Source organism: Cygnus olor, chromosome 2 (genome assembly GCF_009769625.2).
Source record: "Cygnus olor isolate bCygOlo1 chromosome 2, bCygOlo1.pri.v2, whole genome shotgun sequence".
Lineage (NCBI taxonomy): Eukaryota > Metazoa > Chordata > Aves > Anseriformes > Anatidae > Cygnus > Cygnus olor.
The window spans coordinates 126885469-126907276 of NC_049170.1; the positions used below are offsets into that span (position 1 = coordinate 126885469).

The following is a 21808-nucleotide window of genomic DNA, read 5'->3' on the forward strand; positions in this document are numbered from 1 at the left end:
CGAGTCCTATTAGTGTCTGGGTATGTGTGTACGAGAGAGAAATAACAGAATCTCTTTATAAAACTACCAAAACCTCAACTATTAAAATCTTATGAAAACATTGTCTGCTCCTATAAAACACACCCAGCCTTCAAAGCCACTCACTGCATCATGAAAAGCAGTAGTGGAGCACTGGAGCTCCTGAGAGGCTGGTATTTCATGAGCATCCAAATGAATGAACTTTTCCTACAGCTCTGTACCATGTGCTTTACTGATGGCAGTGACTAAGAAGACAGAAGCTCCAGCTGAACCTTTCTCATCGATGTGACATATACATGCAGACTTTCAGGTATGCAAGACCACCTGAGCTCTGGATGACACCTTCACCACGCTCTGGGCACAAAAGGTTGTGTAAAGAGCCTCTTCCCCTGACTGCCTTCTTTTTCTCAAACTTGTAGGAATTTAATTTTCTTTGAGAGTTTTACCCACCTCTCGCATTCAGCTGAAAATGATCTGTGGGTTCAAATATTAGTAAAGTGATACATAGACAGGGGGCGCACAGAGGAGTGGCAGAACATATAGAATACACAGACACCTACATTTTAATTGGTGATTGACCTCATTGGTAGGCAGGGGCAGGAATGGACACTCGCAGAGCTTTGCTTGCCACCTACCAGATCAGGAAGAGAACTTCCCCTAGGGTAGACTAGGGTGACCCTCATAGGCACAGATGTCTGCCTCACCGATGTCCAATTTCAGACAAAGTGCATTCTGCTGGAGGTTTCAACACAAATCATTATCTCCATAGACAATTAAACCTGAAATCATCACCACTTAGGACTACCGTAAATAGCCTGTCTCAGGCTGTGGTACCCCTTCAGAAAATGTCAGAACCTCAGCTGGCAAAAGGTGGTTGACCTTTTTTAAAAATCACATATCTCTGTTTCTAAGCTGTTGGTCAAGGCAGCCAATAAAATGAGGGGAAATTAAGACAATAAATGAACATTCAAAGTTTAACCCAATTTTTAGTTGGTTTTAATTGAAATTATGGTGGCAATACTGCCCTATCTGTTTCTTGGAGGGTTTTCAAAAGATTTAGGAGGTCTTTGACTTAAAAAAAATAAATAAATAAAAGAAAATGGAAGGTGAGAAGCACTGTATTGCAAAGCCTTCATCCCAGCAGAGAAATGTGCAACACTGAGGGCAGGACCTCAGAGCTATAGGAAGGGATGAAGCCTGAGCACCACGGTGCAGAGGGCAAAGTGACATAGGAACAGTTATGAAACTCAGGGAAGACAGGAGAGCTTGAAAAGGAGAGCAGCTTTCTAATCCCATCCCTAAAATATAGAGGGGTAGCACTGAATGAGGGAGACAGACTTCCTCACATTATCGGCAATGATAAAGGACTTCCCATTAAAAAGCAATAAAGAAGAACTATTAAACCCTATGGGAAGGCAGGGGAGGCGGTGGGAGAAGCAGGAGCCTTGATGGCAGGCAGCTGCCCCATCAAAGACGCGGTGCTAAAAGAGCGGCCGCAAAGAGCGGCCCCCGGCTCTGCGAGGGGTCCTGACCGAGGGTCTGCAGACTGCACCCGGGGGGCTCAGCCCCTGGCAGGACCCCCTCACCCCAACAGCGAGGCCGGGCGGCTGGTGGCCAGCCGGGGGGGGGGTACGTCAGTGCCCCCCGCGGGGCATCCCCCGTGGGTGGGATGGCGGCGTGGGTGTGCGTGCGGGGAGAGGGGGCTCAGTGCCGGGGGGGGGCGGTTCTGCTGCGGGGGAGTAGCGTGAGCCTGTGTGCGTGTGCATCCCCTGCCGGGGGTCGTGCAATGTGTGCGCACAGCCCGCCTGGGGGTTAAAAGGGGGGTGTTGGGGCGGGGGGGACGTGTGCGCGCTCCCCCTTTCCCCACCCTGGGCCGGGCACGGGAGCGCGGCGCGGGGGTGTCCGCATCCTGCACGGGTGGGGGCAGGCGGGGAAGGGGGGTCCGGGGGTCTCCCCGCCTGCCCCGGCCGGGATCGGCCGTGCCCCCCCGGCCCCCCCAGCCCTCCCCAGCGCCGCCGCCGCCGCGCACAGCCGCAGACCCGGGCGGCCGCGGCGGCAGCTCGCATGCAGCCGGGGATTACAGCGGGGCGAGGGCAGCGCGGGCTCGGCTTTTATCCCCCCCACCTCCGCCTCCCCTCCGCCCCCCCGGCTCCACCAGCGCTTCCCGGCCGGCCCCCCCCATCCCCGCCCGCCAGCCCAGCCGCTCGCCGCGCCGCTCGGTCGGTGGCTTGTCAGCTCCGGAGGGGTGGGGGGGGGGGGGGGAAGCAGGGAGATGCCTTTGCCGCGGTTTTTCCACCCCCAGCCCTCTCCGTGCCGGGGGGGGCGGTGATGTGGAGCCGGGAATGTAGAGCAAAGCCCTCCCCGGGAAGGAGCGACCGGCACAAACCTCTCGCCGGGGCTTTGGCGGCCGCGCACTGCCCGGGGAAGCCCGAGCAGCCCCTGCCAGCGCCGGGGAATCCCTCCTCCAGCCCCCGGCGGCGCCCCGGGCGCCAGTGGAGCAAGGTAAGCGGCGGGGCATCTCTCCTTCCTCCCGCCGAGGGATGCGGGTTGGGTTTATTTTGATTTTTTTTTCATCATTATTATCATTATAATTTTTTTTTTTTTTTTTTTTTTGGAGAGACCGAGTCATCCACGCCTCCCGCACTGATGCGAGTTGCGAGGGAGGCGAGAGCTGCCGGCTGGCCCCCGGAGGGATGCGGTGCCCGAGCCCCCGGGGAGCCCCGGGGAGCCCCCGGAGCGATGGGGTGGTCCCAGCCCCGGCCCCGACCCCGACCCCGGCCCCGGGGTCTTCAGTGGGCAGGAGGCAGGCTCAGGAACGCGTTTTTCTCCCCGGCTGCTTGGATCGGTGTGAGGGAGAACCGTGTAGCCCTCACGCCGGAGAGCTTTGGAAACCGTGGCTTGTGTTTTTGTTCCTTCGGAGCTGCTAAAAGGGGTGGGGGTTGGGGGGTTGGGGGGTGACATTTCGTAGTATTCTACCTTCTGCCGTGGGTGAGCTTTAAAGATAAAGGCTCATCATTTGTTTCTGATGCTCTAATAGCGCTGGGGGAACCTGATGATATAAACCCTGAGCGGCTCGGTAGATAACTGTCATTTGAATTACCCCGTGTACCCAGCGACTGAAAAAATCCCCACTACCAAAGCTGAAAGAACTGTAGCATTGTGCTAGCCTGAAATATACTGGCATAAATTCTCTCCGTAGCTATGTAGCATGCTGTCATTCCCCTGGCTTTAAAAACTCAAGTGTCTGTAGAAATGGGCATGTTCACTGCATGGTTTGTACAAACCATTCAGTACGTCCTATCTGTATTTCAGTGCCTGTGTGAAGGTAGACCGTTGTTTATACCCTATGTACGGACCATATTTATAGTCGGTCTTGGACTTCATTCAAGTTACATAATGATTAAGATATAAATAAGTGGTATATTTGCAGTTTCTTGGACATTTTAGTTCATTGCAGAGAGGACTATCTCTAGACTCCCTGCCAAAATTGTCACTTTTCAAATGTTTGTATAAAAAGGGAAGTGTCAGTAGCATCAGGTGGAAGCAACATTCCTTAGCAAATCCATAGGCAGGCAGACCTGGCTACTAAAAGGACACTTAAGAGAAAGATTTCAGTGACTCCATCCTGTAGCCCTGAAGAGCTGCCGGGGCTGGTTTAGAAGAGGAAGAGTAGCAGCGAGGCTGGACAGGCTCAGGAGTAGGAAAAGCCGTGTCTGGTGAGGTTTAGCTTTAAAAACAATAAGCCTTCAAGTTTGCTCCGCTAGCAAGTTGTATCCAAGTTAGTGCAGAGCTAGCACTGAGCCTTAGAGGCTGGGCAAAGTCTGAAACCTCAATGTCCTACCAAGCTTGGGGTGTGAACCTCCTGCCAGAGAGTTTGACTAGAAACTTTCAGGGTAGCAGGGTCAGTCAGCACATGCTGTTCATGAGATCTGTTTTGCTCTGTGATCACCTAAGATGTACTGTCAAAGCTCTGGAAATCTTTGCCAGGGGGATGAGTTTCAGTGCACGAATAAATAAATAAATAAATAAGTTTGTTGCAGGTTCTTAATGCCGCTGTCTTTTTCATTCAAACAAGAACTGATAAACAGTCTCCTAGCTCAGCCTTACGGGAACTTGCAGCTGCCTTTTATTTCTTATGATGCTTCCACATGCAGCTCCTGCAACAGTGTTCAAATTGCTGTAGCCTCCTTCTCTCTCAGCTGGATGCTGTCACTGGGGCTCAGCAGGTTGGCCTCATTCAAACATATGCAGAGAGTGAAAATGAAAACATCCTCAGTTGAAGATGAGGAAGAAGTGATGTTTGGAGTAGCATGCTTCATTCTTAGCATTTCCACTGGCTTCAGTATTTTGAAATGTACTGTTGCCGTAACAATGCCACATCATATGTATTTATTTATTCATGCTCAGCCTTTTTTTCTAAGTGCAAGTTAATTGGCAAATTCTGGCTTGCCATTCAAGGCAAGGCAAGGAGTCGAGATTCGCAATAGCTTTCTTGCCAGCATTTGGGATTTTGCCAAACAGCTTGCTACTGTGACTTTTAGAGGAAAATCTTGATCTTATGTGACTTCCCTGAACTTCACGTCAGTACATGTGCAGGTACTTTCCAAGGCACCGCTATATTTAAAGCTACCTGCTGGAGGACATTTCAGTCGGTGTTTTATTCCGCGTGTTGTTCTTACATAAACAGCACGCTGGGGAGGGGCTGTCTGGTCGACAGTCTGCATGGTTTAGGGGAAAGGGGTCTTGGTGAATGAGACATGAAGGGTCTGGTAAAGCGGACAGTGGCTGGGACCCCTCTGTAGACCCCGCTGGAGGTGTTTGCTGCTCAGAGCGTGGACCTGCTGCTCTTCACAGGCAGAACCCAGGAGGGAAAGCTGGGAGCCAGAAAGGGAAATGCTTAAAGTTGTGAGCCACTCCAATTTGGCTTCAGCTGGGTAGACACACACACATTCTAAAAATGATGTTTTGTTTTAATGCATTTTCTGGGGTCATTTCTATTAACTCATCATGTTATTGCATAATACCTTCTGACCCAGCAACAGTATGCTTGCTGCCCTTGGAGTTAAATAATGCCCTCCTCTACAAGGACTTTTCCTTTTTCTATGTTATTACGAAGGGGGATTTTTTTCATTTTTGGGAATAAGGTTTTTAACCTAATAGCTGTCTGGGTAAGATGAAGTTGGATGCACAATAAAAATAGTCTGTTTTTCACTTTGGGGGGATTGTGCTGTTTTTATTCTTATCAGGATATGAGCAACTTATGAGAAAATATTTTTGGTTTCTCAGAAGTAACTAACATCTTCCTCTTGTGATTATTGTTGAGGTAGTAACACTGAGTATTTAATTTATTTGATTTTATAATAAATCTTTGGGACATATGGTTTTAACTCAATTTTAGCAGGTAGAAATGAGTGTCTACTTCCTAACCATAATTTTAACTGTTAATGAAAATAAATTTTATAATTTTTAATTACAGAGATCTCTAAGACATGCAACAGTGCTCTGTGGGATACTGTGAAAATAAATTCCGTGGGACATTATAGGCTGGATTTTTTCCTATCATAAATGTAGATTTTTGTGCAGCCCTGTAGCATTCTATGTTTCTTTACCTATTAATTCTCTGTCTACATAGAAGGGATTTGGAAAGAATTTCATTATTTTTAGTTTTCTTCCGGGGAATACATTTTTGGATATTATCAAAAGCTCTAATAAATAGACTGCTTAGTGATGCTCAAATTCAATCTAAGTAAAATGTAAATGTATTAAATCATATGATTAAATATAAAAAAGTGAACAGAGGAGCTGAGGAACTATTTTTTTTTTTTTATTAAACAGAGTTTGGAAGGTTCTTATGTTTGGTAGCTGTAGGTATAAAGACCATCCCAGTTAGCTTTACAAGTCAGTAAATTAAAGATTTAACTATAATATGTATCAGTCAAGATATTTAAAATATATTAAGCTTAAAGCTGTCTGTATTCTCCATTAAAGGTGGAAGGACAGCAAAGGCTGTTCTGTTTTTAAGTCTTCGTGATGCATGTTACAGTACATACAAAAACTTCAGTGCAACTCACACACCGACATTTTCACGAAGTTAGAGTTCACTTGTTTATTGTACAATACATCATTTCTTCCCTGGCTTGAGGGCTGCAGTAAGCTGAGCAATTGCATTGCTACTTTTTCACTAGCACTGAAATTATGAGGACGTTAGCTGCACGATCAGTAAATAATGAATACTGTTTTGAATGCTCTTGTTCATGAATTATGGTGACCACATGAGCAGTAAGAAAGCAGTAATGGAAAAGTCTCAGGCCACTAAAATCTGTGAGGTTTTTAATTTATTTGTTTCTAATGCAGGAAATCTATATTTAGGTATAATGGCAGATCAGCTCTGACTTAAATATCTAGCTTCCATACGGCCCTATTCCTCCTCCGGATGACTATAAAGAGTAGTTAGTAGCATCGCTGCTGGCAGCAGCAAGAGAGTCAGAACCAACAATCTATTAGATAATAAATAATATATGTAATGCTGGCATAATGCATAATGCTCCAAGTATCTAGGAGTAGTCTGTGATAAGCAGCAACTGCCATCTTTACAAGGAACAATGGCAATCTACCAATTTACCTCTCATAGTACCTCAACAGTAGAACCACGGTATATTGAGAAATTTCACAAGGGCAGATGTGGTCTGAGTCCAGACAGAGGGGCCAAACATCCTTGTTATCACAACACTGGTGTGTGATGCAGGAGAATCCTCTCCGCCGGCCTGGGAGGTCATGCTTGCTATTGCAGGATATTCTTCATGCTGCCATCATATTCGGGTTTTACCTAGTTAGGAAATGAACATCAGCTCTTTAGGTATAACAATGTAACGAGGAAGTGAAGGCAAAGCTGTGCTGATAATTAACTGAACAAAGCTCTCAAACATAATCTTCTTTGACACTGGAGATGAGCTTCTCTCCCTGATTGCCTAACAAGTTAAGAAAGAGAAATCAATTATGGCAGTACAGTCCAAATACAGAATACATTTACCTCAGAACATTAATAAGACATCTTGAGGCAGCTCATAAAACAGTTTTTCACAGTATCTCATCATTTGTTAACTTTTAGAAAAGTAGCTGTATTTTAAGTAAATGAAGATAAAAATAATAACCAAGCTCAACAGCTCAAAATGAGGCCACAATGCTGCTTTTCACAGAGGTTTCAGTTGTGTCTTCTGCTCTATTAAAGTGCAATCTTTTGGTTTACCTGCAAGGCTGATGATCTCATTTCAACTGGATGTATTCTCAGGTGACTGAATAATCCTACCAAAATTCACAGCCATACATTCAGTGTGAATTTGAATATATCAGAAAGATCCTGGGACAGTTTGAGCAGAAAGTGTTGGCAGGCCGCAGCAGCTGGAAAAATCCCACTAATGTATTTAAGCAGACTCAAAACAGTGAACTGGACTAATTAGCCTTGAAATAACAAAGCTATGAATGACACTGTTGTACGTGCTCATACAGTGGTTACTGAGATTAATAGCATACAAAGTTGATCTGCCTTGGCAGTAGTGCCATCTAGAAGGTCTTGCCTTCTAGAATGTTTCCATCTCATGCTTTTTCCACTCTCATTATTGCTGACATAGAGCAAGCACCTTCATTGTGGGTAGGCCTTCTGCTTGAATTTTTATTTAGGACAAGTCTAGCTACATACAGTTAGTCACTTCAGTCCCTATTTTTTCATTTCATTAAAGTAGCTCTAGCAGAACTCAGAATCTTCTGCTCCCCTTGAAGAAAAGAAGGGGTGGGAATGTTTGGCTGCTCTGATCACCTAGCAGAAGCAAAGATGGTCAGTGAGTAGGTTACTCACTCAGAAGTGGGAAGATAAGCTTTTAGGACTTTCTTAGGTTAGCATGATGCAAACAAATGTTTCACCTCTGGTAATCTGAGATTTCCTTGAGCCAGAGAATTGCACATAGTCCACAGCTACAGATTGATGCCTGATCCCCTTCTAACCTGCTCTGTTTCATTCTTACACAGTAGGAACAGGGGGGTGGTCTCCATCCATGCAGCCATTTTGGGTCTTAGTGGTAGCAGCAGTAGGCTATAAAGTATGAACCACAGGGCTGACTCCCCGGGGACTAACATAGTCCCTGGGTAAATATTTAACAACCAGGCAATTACATGAATGGGTTGTTGCAACCATCTCCAGGAGCATTTTATAGACTGGACCTTGTTCTGGTCTTCTGAAGAGCTGGGTTTGTAAGAGGAGGCTTCCAGGCACAGAACATCAGGGAGAGTTGTCTCCCTTTTGATCCTGACTGTGCACTGAGGGTGGATGGGCATTAAGAGTTTTTCCTTCTGTCTGTGTTAATCCTGCCCTAGAGGTTCCCACACTCTTCTTTGAATTGGGGTCCTGCATGTCTAATATTAGAAACCTGGACTAATGGCTCTGATCAAGCACATTCTTTAGGAGGATGCTGTGGCTTTTTTAAAAAAATACATTTTGGATTGAAAAAGGTAAATAAAATATTTTTGTGGCAATTTTATAAAAAAATTTCTTCTTGTCTCTTAATTTCATGATTACAGTAATTAGCATTGTTGCATGGGGTCATGAATGATAGTGAGTGCTCACTTTTTTCCATTCGTAGGTCAATTTGGGGGTCAAAATATCCATACTTCTGGTATCTGCTGCCCTTAAGCTTGACATTATGCTTTACAAAACTTGTGTTGTTTCCACTCATGATAAGACTAAAAGTCATTATGAAAATGCAGTGTAATGTCTCTACAGTGTTAAACAGAAGTTCCTAAGAATGGCACTCCCTTACCTGATCTCCAATGCAACTCTACCTTTGTGCAGTAAGCGGAACCAAACCCCCTTAGATAAGGTCAGGAATCAAAGTTTTCTGCTTTCCAGATGAGCACATGGCAAAATAAGATGACAGGTTGTCACAGGCCTCTTGTGACAACTTTGGTTGACTAGCTTGGGTTTGTTTTGAGGCATTCCATAAGTTAAGACATCAAAATGTTGGAGGGTTGGACTCTCCCAAATCAAGCCTATGCTGACATATATCTTAATTTTTAATGATAAAAGCTTTTTGTGAAGACTTGCTGATGCTATGACCTTGGGGACATTTCCAGCTGTGTACAAAGGCACTTGTCAGAATTGAGTCACCCAAAAATCCAAGCCTTGAATCATTTTTTTCCAGCTTCAGTGCTTCTGTGAAGCACCAGAAGTAAGAATGTAGGCTGTACTCCTGTTGGGTCTGGATTGAGACAAGCATCTCTTGAGTAAATATGCCCACCTCTAAGTGAAAATTTGGATGTATCTCTCCCTATCTGTTGTCTAAGTAAGTCTAGGCCTACCATTTTGCTTGATTGAATTAGGGAACTGTCCACTTATAAATGGCTCAACATGAAATTTTTCCAGAGGCAGAAATTGAACCCAAATGTTTTCACTTCCAAAGAAGCCACATATGACCATGCTTTCCTTAATTGTAGATGGGATGGTGGGGTTGCATGTTTATTAGAAAATGTAAACATTGTAGTAGAATTCTGAATAAAGTGCCATGGCTATAGTTTTGGAAGCTGTTTCATTCAAAAAGGGTTAAAATCTGATGCTTCTCAGTTTACTTCATTTATCTCAAACATCATTCTCTGTATATATAGTGTAATATTGTCTACTGTATAATATTATCCTGCCTAGAAACCCAGAATCATAGTTCAGTACCACATTGTGAAAGCTTTTGGTCAGGAGAACAAAAAGACATCTGTGAAGTTCTTCAGTGCTTTCAGCACTATTGTTGGTAGGGAGCAATGGAAGACTGAAGGGTGGTATAAGATAACTTGCTTAGAGTAGCCCTAAAACCAGTTGTTTCAGGTCAACTGGTTGCAACAGTGCCTCCCGAAAGAACAATGGACATGTTAAAAATCTCCTCCATCATTGTAGTGCACTGCAATATAATTTGAAAAAAAAAATCAACTAATAGATAAGTTGCAATTCAAAGTTCTGGTTTATTAATATTAATGTATTTACTATTGTTACTATATCCTGCATAAAGTATTTGTACATCCTTAAAGAACTGTATGGAAGCAGTGATCAAAACTATGGATCCAGAGTGCTAGCCAGGATATAAATATACAGTCTGATTTAGCCCTGAAATGAGGATCTTACATAATCACATTTCTGTAATATCTGGTTGTTTAAAATTAAAGAAAATGATCTGCCATTCGGCCTTGTACTTCGCTGTGACAGCTCATCTGCTCTAAAATTTCCAGGGAAGGCTAAATATGTAGTGAAAGACAGTACCTTTGGCAAAAGCAGCAACTCAGTACTTAGCAACCAGCTGTAAACACCAATAGTGAAGTGCAGGCACCACAGACAACCACATCCTAAACAAGATGCTTCAACCTGGGCTGTGATGAAAATGCAGCCGTTTTTGTAAACTGAGCAGGAACGCACCAGCATTGTTTTCGAGGATCATATAGCCACACTCATCAGGAGCACAAACGGCAGAGTGTTACTGATACAGAAAGACAAAGAAGCAGAGTTAGCCTGGAATAAAGGCTGGTGATGATCTTAATTCAGCACTTGGACAGACTGAGAAGACATTATAGAGTATATCAGGTGCCCCAAAACACAAGGAGGGCACTGGAATTCCTGTGCACTACCTTCATGAGCACTTTTAATGCAGTAGAAATATAAGCCCAAAGCCAAAAATCAATGAAAAGATGAGGTCTGTAAGTGCTGAATGCATGTATACGCATTTGGTCCATGTGGTATATTGTAGTTGAGATAACATCCTTTCATCACTGATAGGGTGTCTAAAAGCTCAGGGGATTTGAATAGCAGCCTAAGGGGTTAGGGACATACTGAGATTGCCTGCTTTGCTCATCATAACTTCTTGTCTGTGTTGACTGTACAGACATCTGAAGTGGGATGATAGGTTGCCAAGTCATTCACCACCCTCTTGAGAATGGTGCTCCAAATCCAGCTCTCAGCTTCAGCTCTTCTATGAGGTACTACTCAAAAAGGGACACTCGAGGCCCAAATCCTGTAAGAATCTTGAGGTAAATTTACACTGAGTGCTGTCGAGGGTGTTCAGCCTTTTGGTTTAAACTTGTCCACATCACCCTTAGCGGAGGCTAGGGCCCACCTGCAACGCTTTACTGGAGGACAATGCTTTACTGGAGGACAATTACAGTAAGTAATTAATAGTGATATTATGGTATTTAAAAAATCAGAAAAACTAAAACTACCAAGCTTCTATGACTGCAAGATTTTATAAACATACTCTACCTCCTTTTCTCCTTTTCCTGTCTTCTGTCTCCTTACCTATTTCTGTCTGGCTTTTCTTATACAAGGTTCTTAAGGAATATATAAAGCCCCTGAGCATTATGCTCCTTGGTTAAGTTCAGCTCATCCATCTAAAAGACACTTCTGTGCTCAAGATGGTGAGAACAGGGAGCTAGCAGACAGACTGATTTCATTGGTTTGAAAAGTTCATCTATAAAAGGCCTCATCTTTTTTGAATGTTTCCTGTAGATCTCTCAGACTTCATACAGCCAATATTTAATTTTTTAGATACCAAAAGTAGATCATCTGTGAGGTCTGTTATGAAATAGAAATAATCATCATCTTAGACCAGTTAGTCATAGTAACAACACAGAGCTGGTTTTGCAGGATTTATTCTCAAAGTAAAATCTTACCTTCCACGGTCCAATCTGTCCATTACAAAGCCCATAAGGTTACAGCTCCAATTTTGACTTAGCTCAGGAAACAGCCCTGCTCTTTTACAGCCTCTGCCATGGCCCTGGCCATGGTCATGGTCTGGCACGAGCCAGACCTTGCTTGCAGAGAAGCTCAGTCATGAGGGAGATGGGCTGAGGCTGTCTTTCCCCCTTCATTTCCTTGTCTCTGAGGACTTGAATCTAAGTGTAGACACAGCTGTCAGTGGTAGTTTGAACAATCAAAGCTCAACTTCCCTGCTGTGCATGCATGCATCCATTCATGCATGTGGATGTGTGTCTTCTGAGAAATACATACGATGCTTAGGATTACTGTCTCTTTGACATGTTTCATAGAATCACAGAATGGTTTGGGTTGGAAGGGACCTTAAAGATCATTTACTTTCAACCCCCTTGCCATGGGCAGGGACACCTCCCACTAGACCAGGTGGACACTTCTATGCTTTCAGCTTACCAATTCTTAACTGTTTGAGATGTGACTCCTATCAGGGTGGGAAATTAAAATAATGAGCACCTCATCTGAGTGTTTTTTTGTTTTTTTTTTTCAGAGTTTTAGCTATGATCTCACCCATTTTTTTGAAGACTGAAGTTAAGATAAAACTATTAATAAAGATCCTTCAGCTCACCATTGAGAAATTGCAGCTCTTCATATTTTGAAACAAAGAACAGAAATGTGATAGCTGTGATGTGGGAAGCCTATGGTTAAGGAACTGGACACCAGCTTTACCTGACATCTCAATTATACAAAACTTTTCAGAAGTATTAACAATTTTTTAATTTCCTTGTGCTGGGGGCCAGGCTATGTGTCCAGAAACACTGCACTCCGCTGCCTGGATGTGAATCTCTTTGGAGCAAGTTCTTGCTCATGTGGGGTGCAGCTTGGCTAGTTGGTAGATGGGTCCCAGTGCTGCTCGGGCCAGTTGGCGTGGTGGCCTGTGTCCGTGTGGTTAAACTCATGTAGGCTCCAAAGCAGATGGCTGCATGCAAATCACTTACTAGGAGCAGACCTTGAAGCACGCTGACTCTCCAGCCATCCTTGCAAATTATTTGGGAGAGTCCTGACTGTGTTGTGCCAGGCAGTGTCCTAGCAATGTAACAGCACAGGCAACTGAGTTCCTCTGCCGGAGGGTTTTATCTGCTCATGTGGATGCACCCATCAAATGTGATAAAAATACTAAAGACTCTGAAAAAAAGCAACTGGCTCATTTGAGCAGCCAAAATTATTGGATATTTCATGCATCCTGCATTTCTCCCTCATAAAGTAAGGGTAATAATAGCCTGATAGTGATATTAAGATGGTAAACTCTCAAGTACCCTGGAAGCACTCAGGTAGGAGAGTGAGAACTCCCTAGGGGAAATACATCACTTTGCATATAATGTTGGGTTTGCATGCTAAATAACATCAAAGGCCAAATTCTGAATGAGAAAGATAAAAAGAAATGGTAAATAATTACCCATTCATATAATGCAGAATGAATTGGTGGTGGGGAAATCACACCATTAAAATCTGCATGCATATGGTGTGGAGGAAGAAACTTAACCTTCATTCTGGCTTTCTATAGGTTTTTGAGTAGTAGTCCTTGCACTTTTCACTTTTATTTAATGCAAATAATTGACTTTGAATTGGAAGAGTTTTATTCAGTGTTATTGGTATTTTCCTGCAAAGTCGTTTCATTCTGGCAAGAAAGGAAACTCCTTTTTATTGTGCTTTGTTCTTAGTATATATTTGTGGTTATAATTCATGTCCTCTACTGATGGCTGTGCAGCACTGGTAAGCAGTAGGCTGGCATCATCTTCGGAGGACTAGTAGTGTTTTTCACTTTCCTAGGGTGGAAAAAGTGTATGGTGGATCTGCACACAACCAGAAGGTTGAGGCAATAAACTTAACCCCAAAATATTTTAAACCTTCTCAGGAGAAAAATTGCAGTGTCTGATAAGTTAGTAACAGTAGCTAAAAGCCAGAATAGCTATTTAATGAATTGTAAAGATAACCTTGATTGCATAATTTTGTTATAATGAAAGATCTGGTGTTTTTATGTGAAATTCATAAAGTAGATTATAAAGTTAAATGTGTCATGTAGTTGAAGTAGAGGCTTTTGATTATATTTTTGTTAAAGACACAGTTAGAGACACTCTGTAGTCCAGGTTTGGGGAAAAGAGCTGCACCGGAAGACATTTTAAAAAATTATCTGCAGTAAATAAAATATGTGAAGAAAGAGACTTAGGAAGCAGACTAAAATGATTTTCTTAAAAGCTATGTAGTCCAAGGCTTGTATATATTTCAACGAAAGGAGCTCTGTAGAAAGGCAAAAACAGCTTTTACTTTTCAAGATTTTTAATTTGAGAATTTATTATTATTATTATTATTGATTTTTTTCAAAGTGCTGCATGTTGTGATTGCTGGTATATACCTTGGTACATACATAGAACCTTGGATCCAGTCTTCTAACCAGTAACTGAATGGTGTTTCACAGCTGACTTCGGTATGACCACAGTTAACCAGGACTGTTAAAGCTTTTTAGAAAAGCCACAGTTCCTCAAGTAGGGAGATGCAGCCAATAATTATATTGTCAAATCAGAAAATGTTTTATCAGCTGTAGACCAGTATCGGTGACACTATAATTTTGCATTGTTTAACAAATCTGTGTGGTAACTACACTGCATAAAAGCTAAAACAATGCTTAGTCTTGCATATCTTTAGTTTTTGCAACCAGAAAAGCAAATGAGGGTATGGTTAACATAAGACTAATCAGATCAACCGCTTGATTTCTACTGTTTTACTCTGTATTGTTAATACTGAAGAACATATATTAATAAGAAAAGAGAATAAATCCCTGAGATTCAATAGTGAATAAATGAGTGAAGCTGTGCAGAAATTGCCTGAAGACTTGACTGATTTCATGGAGAGTGACAGAACTTCTCTATGAATTTCTTAAATTCTTTTGTTTTGTTATGTAAGACATCTTTTAAAGGAGAAACATCATCGTGCATTAAAGTCTGAAAAGATTTTTCATAAAAAAAATGTAAGTATTTCCTTTGTGGAGAAATATCCTCTTACAATTGCTTAGTGTTTATGTGACGGTCTGTATGTCAGAAGACATATAAATGCATCACAGACCACTAGGAGATGCTCAAGTGAAGAGACCTTGCAAAGACCTGAGTCTCCCCATCTACTGGGGTGCAGAAGAGCACTTGTTGTGTTTTGATTCTGAGTGGGCTTGGGTTATGGTGCTAATTCATGCTGTACTCTTTTGGTGCAGTGACAGCAGGCCCCATGGTACTCGGTTCTTGGAGCTACCTTTGCTGCAGCTCAGAAGTACCCCCCACCTCCTGCATTTTCCCCTTTCATCTAAGGCAATGTGGAGAAGGGTAATATCAGAGGAAAAATGGGCCTCAGGGGAAGACAATAAAAACAAAACAAAACGGAACAACATACAAAACACCACACAAAAGAAAGGAATATATGTTATGTAAACCTACTGATGTCAGCGCTTTGGTTTTGATATGACATTTATCTTTGCAAGTGAAGTTATCAGATTATCTTTTTAATGAATGAAGGTAAATGTTACAGGCTTAAACCCTTATGTAAATAGGCAGAGAGGTGCATTGGGTGATCTGGAGAGAGATTTACAGTGCATGGATAGAGGCAGAATGTGAAGAGGCAGAATCTTTTGGCCCTTGTCTGAAATAGGTTCACCTTGACATTGAAACTGAGAACAGGGAGGTGTCTTGGGCTGTCCCCAGTATAGGGGTTAACAAGGCAGTGTGTTATGTACTCAAAAGAAATAGAAAATCTATGAATGTAAATATTACATCTGATGGGTAATTTTATAGGGAACTTTCCTTTTCCCTGATGGTTTTGGACATGGAAGTCTGTTGATACCTATATCATATGGGGCTGAGCCTTACTATTAGTTTATCTGCTGGTGGAGAAAACCTTTTAAAGTTTAGATATAATAAGGTCTAGTGTTTTTAATTTTATACTAGGAACATAGTCAACCTCATCATAAGTATACGACATATCTGACAATGTCAGATACGATATTGAAATAATTCTTTGATTTTTGCTCGGTACTTTTGGTAGAGAATTATTCTAGATTCTCATTTCTCTAGTGAGGATCCGATCTTTGTGACCTTCTAATTCCCTTTCAGATTTCCATCTTCCTTTCATGGTAAGTTTTTATCCATTTGTTCTTGTGCCATCATGGTCCTTTAGTAAAAATAGTCTTCTCCCTCTCTGGTGTTTACCCCCGGTATATTTATAGGTAACAATCCCTTTCATCACAACCTTCTTGCTTACTCTGCAAGGAGGATCAAATTCTTGTTCACATCAAATGCTTTTTTAACGCTGCAGTTATTTCTCTTCAAAAGAAGGAGCAGACTGTTGAATTGTTGATTTGCTGAGAAGGGGAGGAGGAGACATCAACTCATGGAAATTACTGAGGACTTTCCTACTTTGTAAAAGAAGCCTATCAAAGCATTCTTAATATTCTTTTGGGGGCATGATACTATTGATAGGTTATTATTTAAGCACTGTGTAAGATAACAAACCATAGTAGAGGTGGTGGGTGGGTTTTCTTCCTGTTTCATACAGATATTCAAAGCTTGGTGGTGAACAGATGCGCTTGAGTTCATTGCAACATTGTGCACAGTGAATAGGGATGAACTTAAACTTTACTAAAACTGAGATTGCTGATTGCTGTCATGAAGTCATGTCCCTGCAGTGGCTTAATAGGTGGGACAAAGAGTCTTTCTGATGAGTTGGGGAATGGCATACAGTCATAGAATCATAGAGTCACAGAATGGCTTGGGTTGGGAGGGACCTGAAAGACCATCTACTTCCAACCCCCCTGCCATGGGCAGGGACACCTCCCACTAGAGCAGGTTGCTCAAAGCCCCATCCAGCCTGGCCTTGAACACCTCCAGGGATGGGGCATCCACAGATTCTCTGGGTAACCTGTTCCAGTGCTTGTTTCCCCCTTGTCCTATCACTACAGCCCCTGACACAGAGTCCCTCCCCAGCTTTCCTGTAGGCCGCCTTTAGATACTGGAAGGCTGCTGTAAGGTCTCCCCAGAGACTTCTCTTCTCCAGGCTGAACAACACCAACTCCCTCAGCCTGTTTTCATAGGAGAGGTGCTCCAGCCCTCTGATCATCCTCATGACCCTTCTCTGGACTTTCTCTAATAGGTGCATGTCCTTCTTGTGGTGGGGGCCCCAGAGCTGAACGCAGCACTCCAGGTGGGGTCTCATGAGAGCAGTGCAAAGGGGGAGAATCACCTCCCTCGGTCTGCTGGCCACAATTTTTGTGATGCAGCCCAGGATACACTTGAACTTCCTTGCCTATATAACCTCTATTACTGTTCAGTGGGTTCAGAAGAGTTAGGACTCTCTTGACTAAATTGGTCTAGAAATCAGCAGTGTCTGATAGTAGAAAATTTGACTTGTTAGGATGACAATTGTGTGGTTTGGTGTGTAATATTTTGTCATGAAATAATACAGTAAGTTGATATTTGGAATGGTAGGGTGAGGGTTGCAGTTTTTGGTTTCACAGGAGATTTTTATATGTGCTAATTGTTTCATTCAGTTGCAGAATGTATCTGCCAAATTTGACATTTTCAGTAAAAGGGAAGGTAGCTCCCATTTCACTTTTTCCTTATGCATATTCCTACAATCTTTCTATTAGCTTGCTTCACAAATTAATATTTAAATAATCAGATTTAGGTGACATGGCTGTATCAGAAACTGATAAAACAAAACAAAACAAGTTCTCCTTATAAACTTTCACATTTGATTTTCATGAATGTAGAAATTCTAGTGTGCTTTTTTTTTGCTTTTGCTTAAACATAGTTCTCTTACCCACACCAGTTGTTCCAGTGGTCCTTATACTACCACAAAAGAGTCTCATTGCAGAAAGAGCAAATTACCATCATTATATTTTCATCTGCATAAGAAAGTGTGGAATAAGAGAGAGTGAGCATTTGGGGATTATATTCTGCATTGCAATATTCTAATTTTTTGTCTTTTTCAGCTTCAGGAATGGGTCGGTCTATCTGAAAAGTACTCTATCCAAATATTTGTAGTCTTCAAGCTCATCCTCCTAAAGACTCTGGCATTACAACTGCACCTTTTTTAAAATGGCTGAGAAGGCTCCACCAGGGATCAACAAAAAGTCTTCAAGGTCTACACTTTCTCTTCCGCCAGAACCAGTGGAGATCATTAGGAGCAAAGCCTGCTCGCGGAGAGTTAAAATAAATGTTGGTGGGCTCAACCATGAAGTGCTGTGGAGGACTTTGGATAGACTTCCAAGGACACGATTAGGAAAGCTCAGAGACTGTAATACTCATGAATCTCTGCTCGAAGTATGTGATGACTATAACTTAAATGAAAATGAATACTTTTTTGATCGACACCCAGGGGCTTTCACTTCCATTTTGAATTTCTACAGGACAGGGAAACTACATATGATGGAAGAAATGTGTGCTCTTTCTTTTGGACAGGAGCTTGATTATTGGGGGATTGATGAGATATATTTAGAATCTTGCTGCCAGGCAAGATACCACCAAAAGAAAGAGCAGATGAATGAAGAGCTGAGGAGAGAGGCAGAGACAATGCGAGAGAGAGAAGGGGAAGAGTTTGATAATACATGCTGCCCAGAGAAGAGGAAGAAACTCTGGGACTTGCTGGAGAAACCCAACTCATCTGTGGCAGCAAAGGTAGGATAAACACTGTGTTTAATTCACAAGCAGGAGAAAATGTCCTGACCCATGTACCTGACATGCATGAATCAATATTTTTCACTAAAATATTTAGAGAAAAGAAGAATCTAAACATCTACATATCATGAAACGAATATACATAATCTGTTCTAAAACCACTGAAATCAGAAGAAAGGAATCCCATTGATTTCAGTTGATTTTAGATATGTGCTACGCTTTACATTTGTTGTATATAAACAGAAACGTGTGATTGTTAATGGACTTCACCTTAAACTCTTTGATAAAAATGCATCTAGAGAACACTACTTACTTTTTTGTTAGAAATGCATTTGGTTATGAGAAACATGGTCTATTAAGCCCTCATTTATTTGTTACAGTGTTGATACCTGTTCTATTACAGGCATTGCACAGATGTGATATCACTGACTCATAAAGAGTGATAAGTGATAGTCAAAGAATAGTGTTAACAGCCGCTGTCTGTCATGGTTTTATATTGGCCAAGGGTTGTAGTATGTTCTCTCTTATACTGTGCTTTGTGGTCAAGAATTAGTGTTCTGTATGAAAGTATTAAAGCATTGAAGCATGTATATACACATATATATGTATGTATGAACATCTGTGTGTATATACAAATATATGTATATGTATATCATATGCACGTTATATATAATATAGATATTCAGATAGAGGTAAGGAAGCATTCACATGAAAGAAATCCTGTTCTGCTGTCTTTAAACAGGTGAACTGATGAAAGTCTCAGTGATATTGTGGAAAATTTCCCTTTACATGAGTGCACACACTTAGGGTCAGATTTTGGTGCTACAGTTTAAGAGAAAAATTGTCTTGCTTCTTGAGGAACTTTATTGTTATTTTTGTGACATTAGGTACTATTTAATATGAGGAAAACTGTCTCCAGTTTGGATCACTCGGAGTGAAAATGTTCAGTATGTATATGTCCATGTTAAGCTTAACTGTGGTTTTATTTTTTTGTGTCATTAATTTGTTATTCGATGCAACCCCATTGTACTAAGGTAAATATTAAAATATGATGGTGGAATGGACAAAAACCCACATCCTGTCAAGGACTTTCCCTTGTAATAGCAATTTCTTTCTACTTAAAAAAAAAAAAAAAAAAGTATTAGAATATTTTACAAAATGATAAGAATACATTTTCTGCTTTGGAGATTCATATTCTGGGCCATATGTTCCTCTCCAGGAGAAGGAGCAGAGGGGAAGCAGATGGGCATAAGGTGTGCCAGAAAGGGTTCAGGGAGGCCATGTTGCACTCTGTGATCCCCTGGTACAAGTTAGCCTCCATCAGCCTCCCTCCCCAGCATTTTTGTGACACAGGTGCTACACGGCTTGCAGGAGTCAGGGACCAGCTTCTCAGTCCCTCACTGTTTAAAACACTCCCGATGCGACCTGTAACAGACCTTATCTCCTCCCGGATGTCTGCAAGCATGAAAAATGAGGCAGCAGCAACTGGATCTGACTTCCTGGCACACAATGGTGAGCAGGAGACAGGCTCCTGGTGGAGCTACAAGGGCAGGACACATCATGCCCGAACTGGGACGTGGCCTGCCGTGGGCACTGCCTCAGCTACATCTCACACCATGCCTAACAGGCAGGCTCAGGGGAAGTGGAAATGGACTGTGTGCTTGTAGAAGCTTTTCTTGTTTTCTGTTTAATGTAGAGAAGAAGGCTATTGCTTACAGGGCTTGAGATGCTTGTTTAGTTAGTGTTTTCCTAAGAATACTTTAAGTTAGGAGTCAGCACAGCAAGACGGAACAGATGAATGGGGCAAAACTAAAATCCTGATTCTACGGTTCTTTGCCTATGGCTGATTAGCATTTAATCACTCTTTGGCTTGGTAGATAAATGAAGAAACATAGGACAGTTAAACTGCTAGATTTCTCTGCAGGTTTTGCAAATGAAGGTGGTTGTTTCTTTCATTTCCCAAGATGTTTAAATGTGTATTGTTTACTTTGTCTTTTCCCTTTTCCCTCATCTCCTGGTTTGATTGAATGTTAACATTCTACGTTTCCTTGCTACCAGGAGTTTCACATTGCACTTGTGTACATGTAGCAATAGATAGCTGGTTTGCATTATTTCAATCGCCTTCTGTCTTAGTTAATGCCATTTCATGTGATTCCTGTGATTCTAGCAGCTGGAAGTCCCCATATTTTATGCATTCAGTTTCTCTTTTTAGCGATACTCAGTCTGTAAATATATATATGAGCCAAAATTATAGTCAGTTACACCCATGGCATCCTAAGGAAGGCTGTAGAAACTTGGCTGAATGACACGGTTGCATAGCATAAAGGAGAGCAAAAACTGTCGCAGCACATTCAGACTTCTGGAACATAAGCAAACAAGCAGAGCTGCATGTAAAACAAGATATGCTGGAGTCAGTCAGATGTACTCAGTCTGGAGCCATCACAGGCTGTGTGAGGCTCCGTGGCAAGATTCTTATCTGAAGTGTTTGGATAACATCATTTTCAGATTTCTCATCCTTTGTTTCATTATGTGGTAAATTGCTAATTTGTCCCAAAACAGGAGGCAGAACCATCTTCTTTCCTCTGCGGGAGTAAAGCCAACCAGCCACTGTCCTGGGAATTGCGTGTCAGGCTGTGAGCCCAGGACCACAGCCCCAGGCAGGAGGAAGCTGGGCATGTTGCTGAGGTGCCAGCCTTGTTCCCAGGGATGAGGGGCTTATCTCCACCACTCCTGGCAGCTGAGCTGAACAGCTGTGAGATCTGCTTGGCATGGAGCAGCTCATCTGGAGATGATTCCTTGGAAGGGAAGTGGAGGAAAGTTGGGAACCAAACTAGAAAATATTACCATGAAGCCTTGAATTCAAATACTCCATCCTTTTCCAACTTCTGAAGAAACAAATGAAAACATGTCAACATACATAGCTATCCTACAGATACTGTTCAAGTAGTCATTCAAGTACTGTGTAGCACCTAAGCAGTTGAAAGGAACAGATTGCTTTTTGATCTCTTTCACGTAAAAGATTAGGAAAGTGAGGTAAACACTCAGGTGTGGTTTTGATATGTGGGTGTGCCTTGCGGCTTCTTGATTCTGCTAAGATCCCTTCTAGGTCTGATCCAAAGCTTATTGAATTAAGGGGGAGTCCCACTTTGGATTACGTATCACAGCACAAATCCTGCTTCTCTGGAGGTCAGTGAAGGCTTGCATTGACTTCACTTAGAGCAAGGTGAGACACAGCAAGGTCAGAGCACATGAACAGCTGGTATTTTACAGTATCTGTGACAATGAATAGGAAAGGATGATAGGTATGCACGGCAAGGAATGGAAGATATGGTTAAATAGTAAGAAA

General features: G+C 42.3%; 1 protein-coding gene across 1 annotated transcript in view; it reads left to right on the forward strand.

Moving 5' to 3' along the window:
* Positions 1-2264: 2264 nt before the first annotated feature.
* Positions 2265-21808, forward strand: part of KCNB2 (potassium voltage-gated channel subfamily B member 2) — a 194521-nt gene continuing 174977 nt past the window's right edge. The window contains exons 1-2 of the mRNA XM_040546014.1: positions 2265-2520; positions 17778-18462. Coding sequence (XP_040401948.1) covers positions 17884-18462 — 579 coding nt within the window. The 5' untranslated portion in view covers positions 2265-2520; positions 17778-17883. The remainder of the gene's footprint in view (positions 2521-17777; positions 18463-21808) is intronic.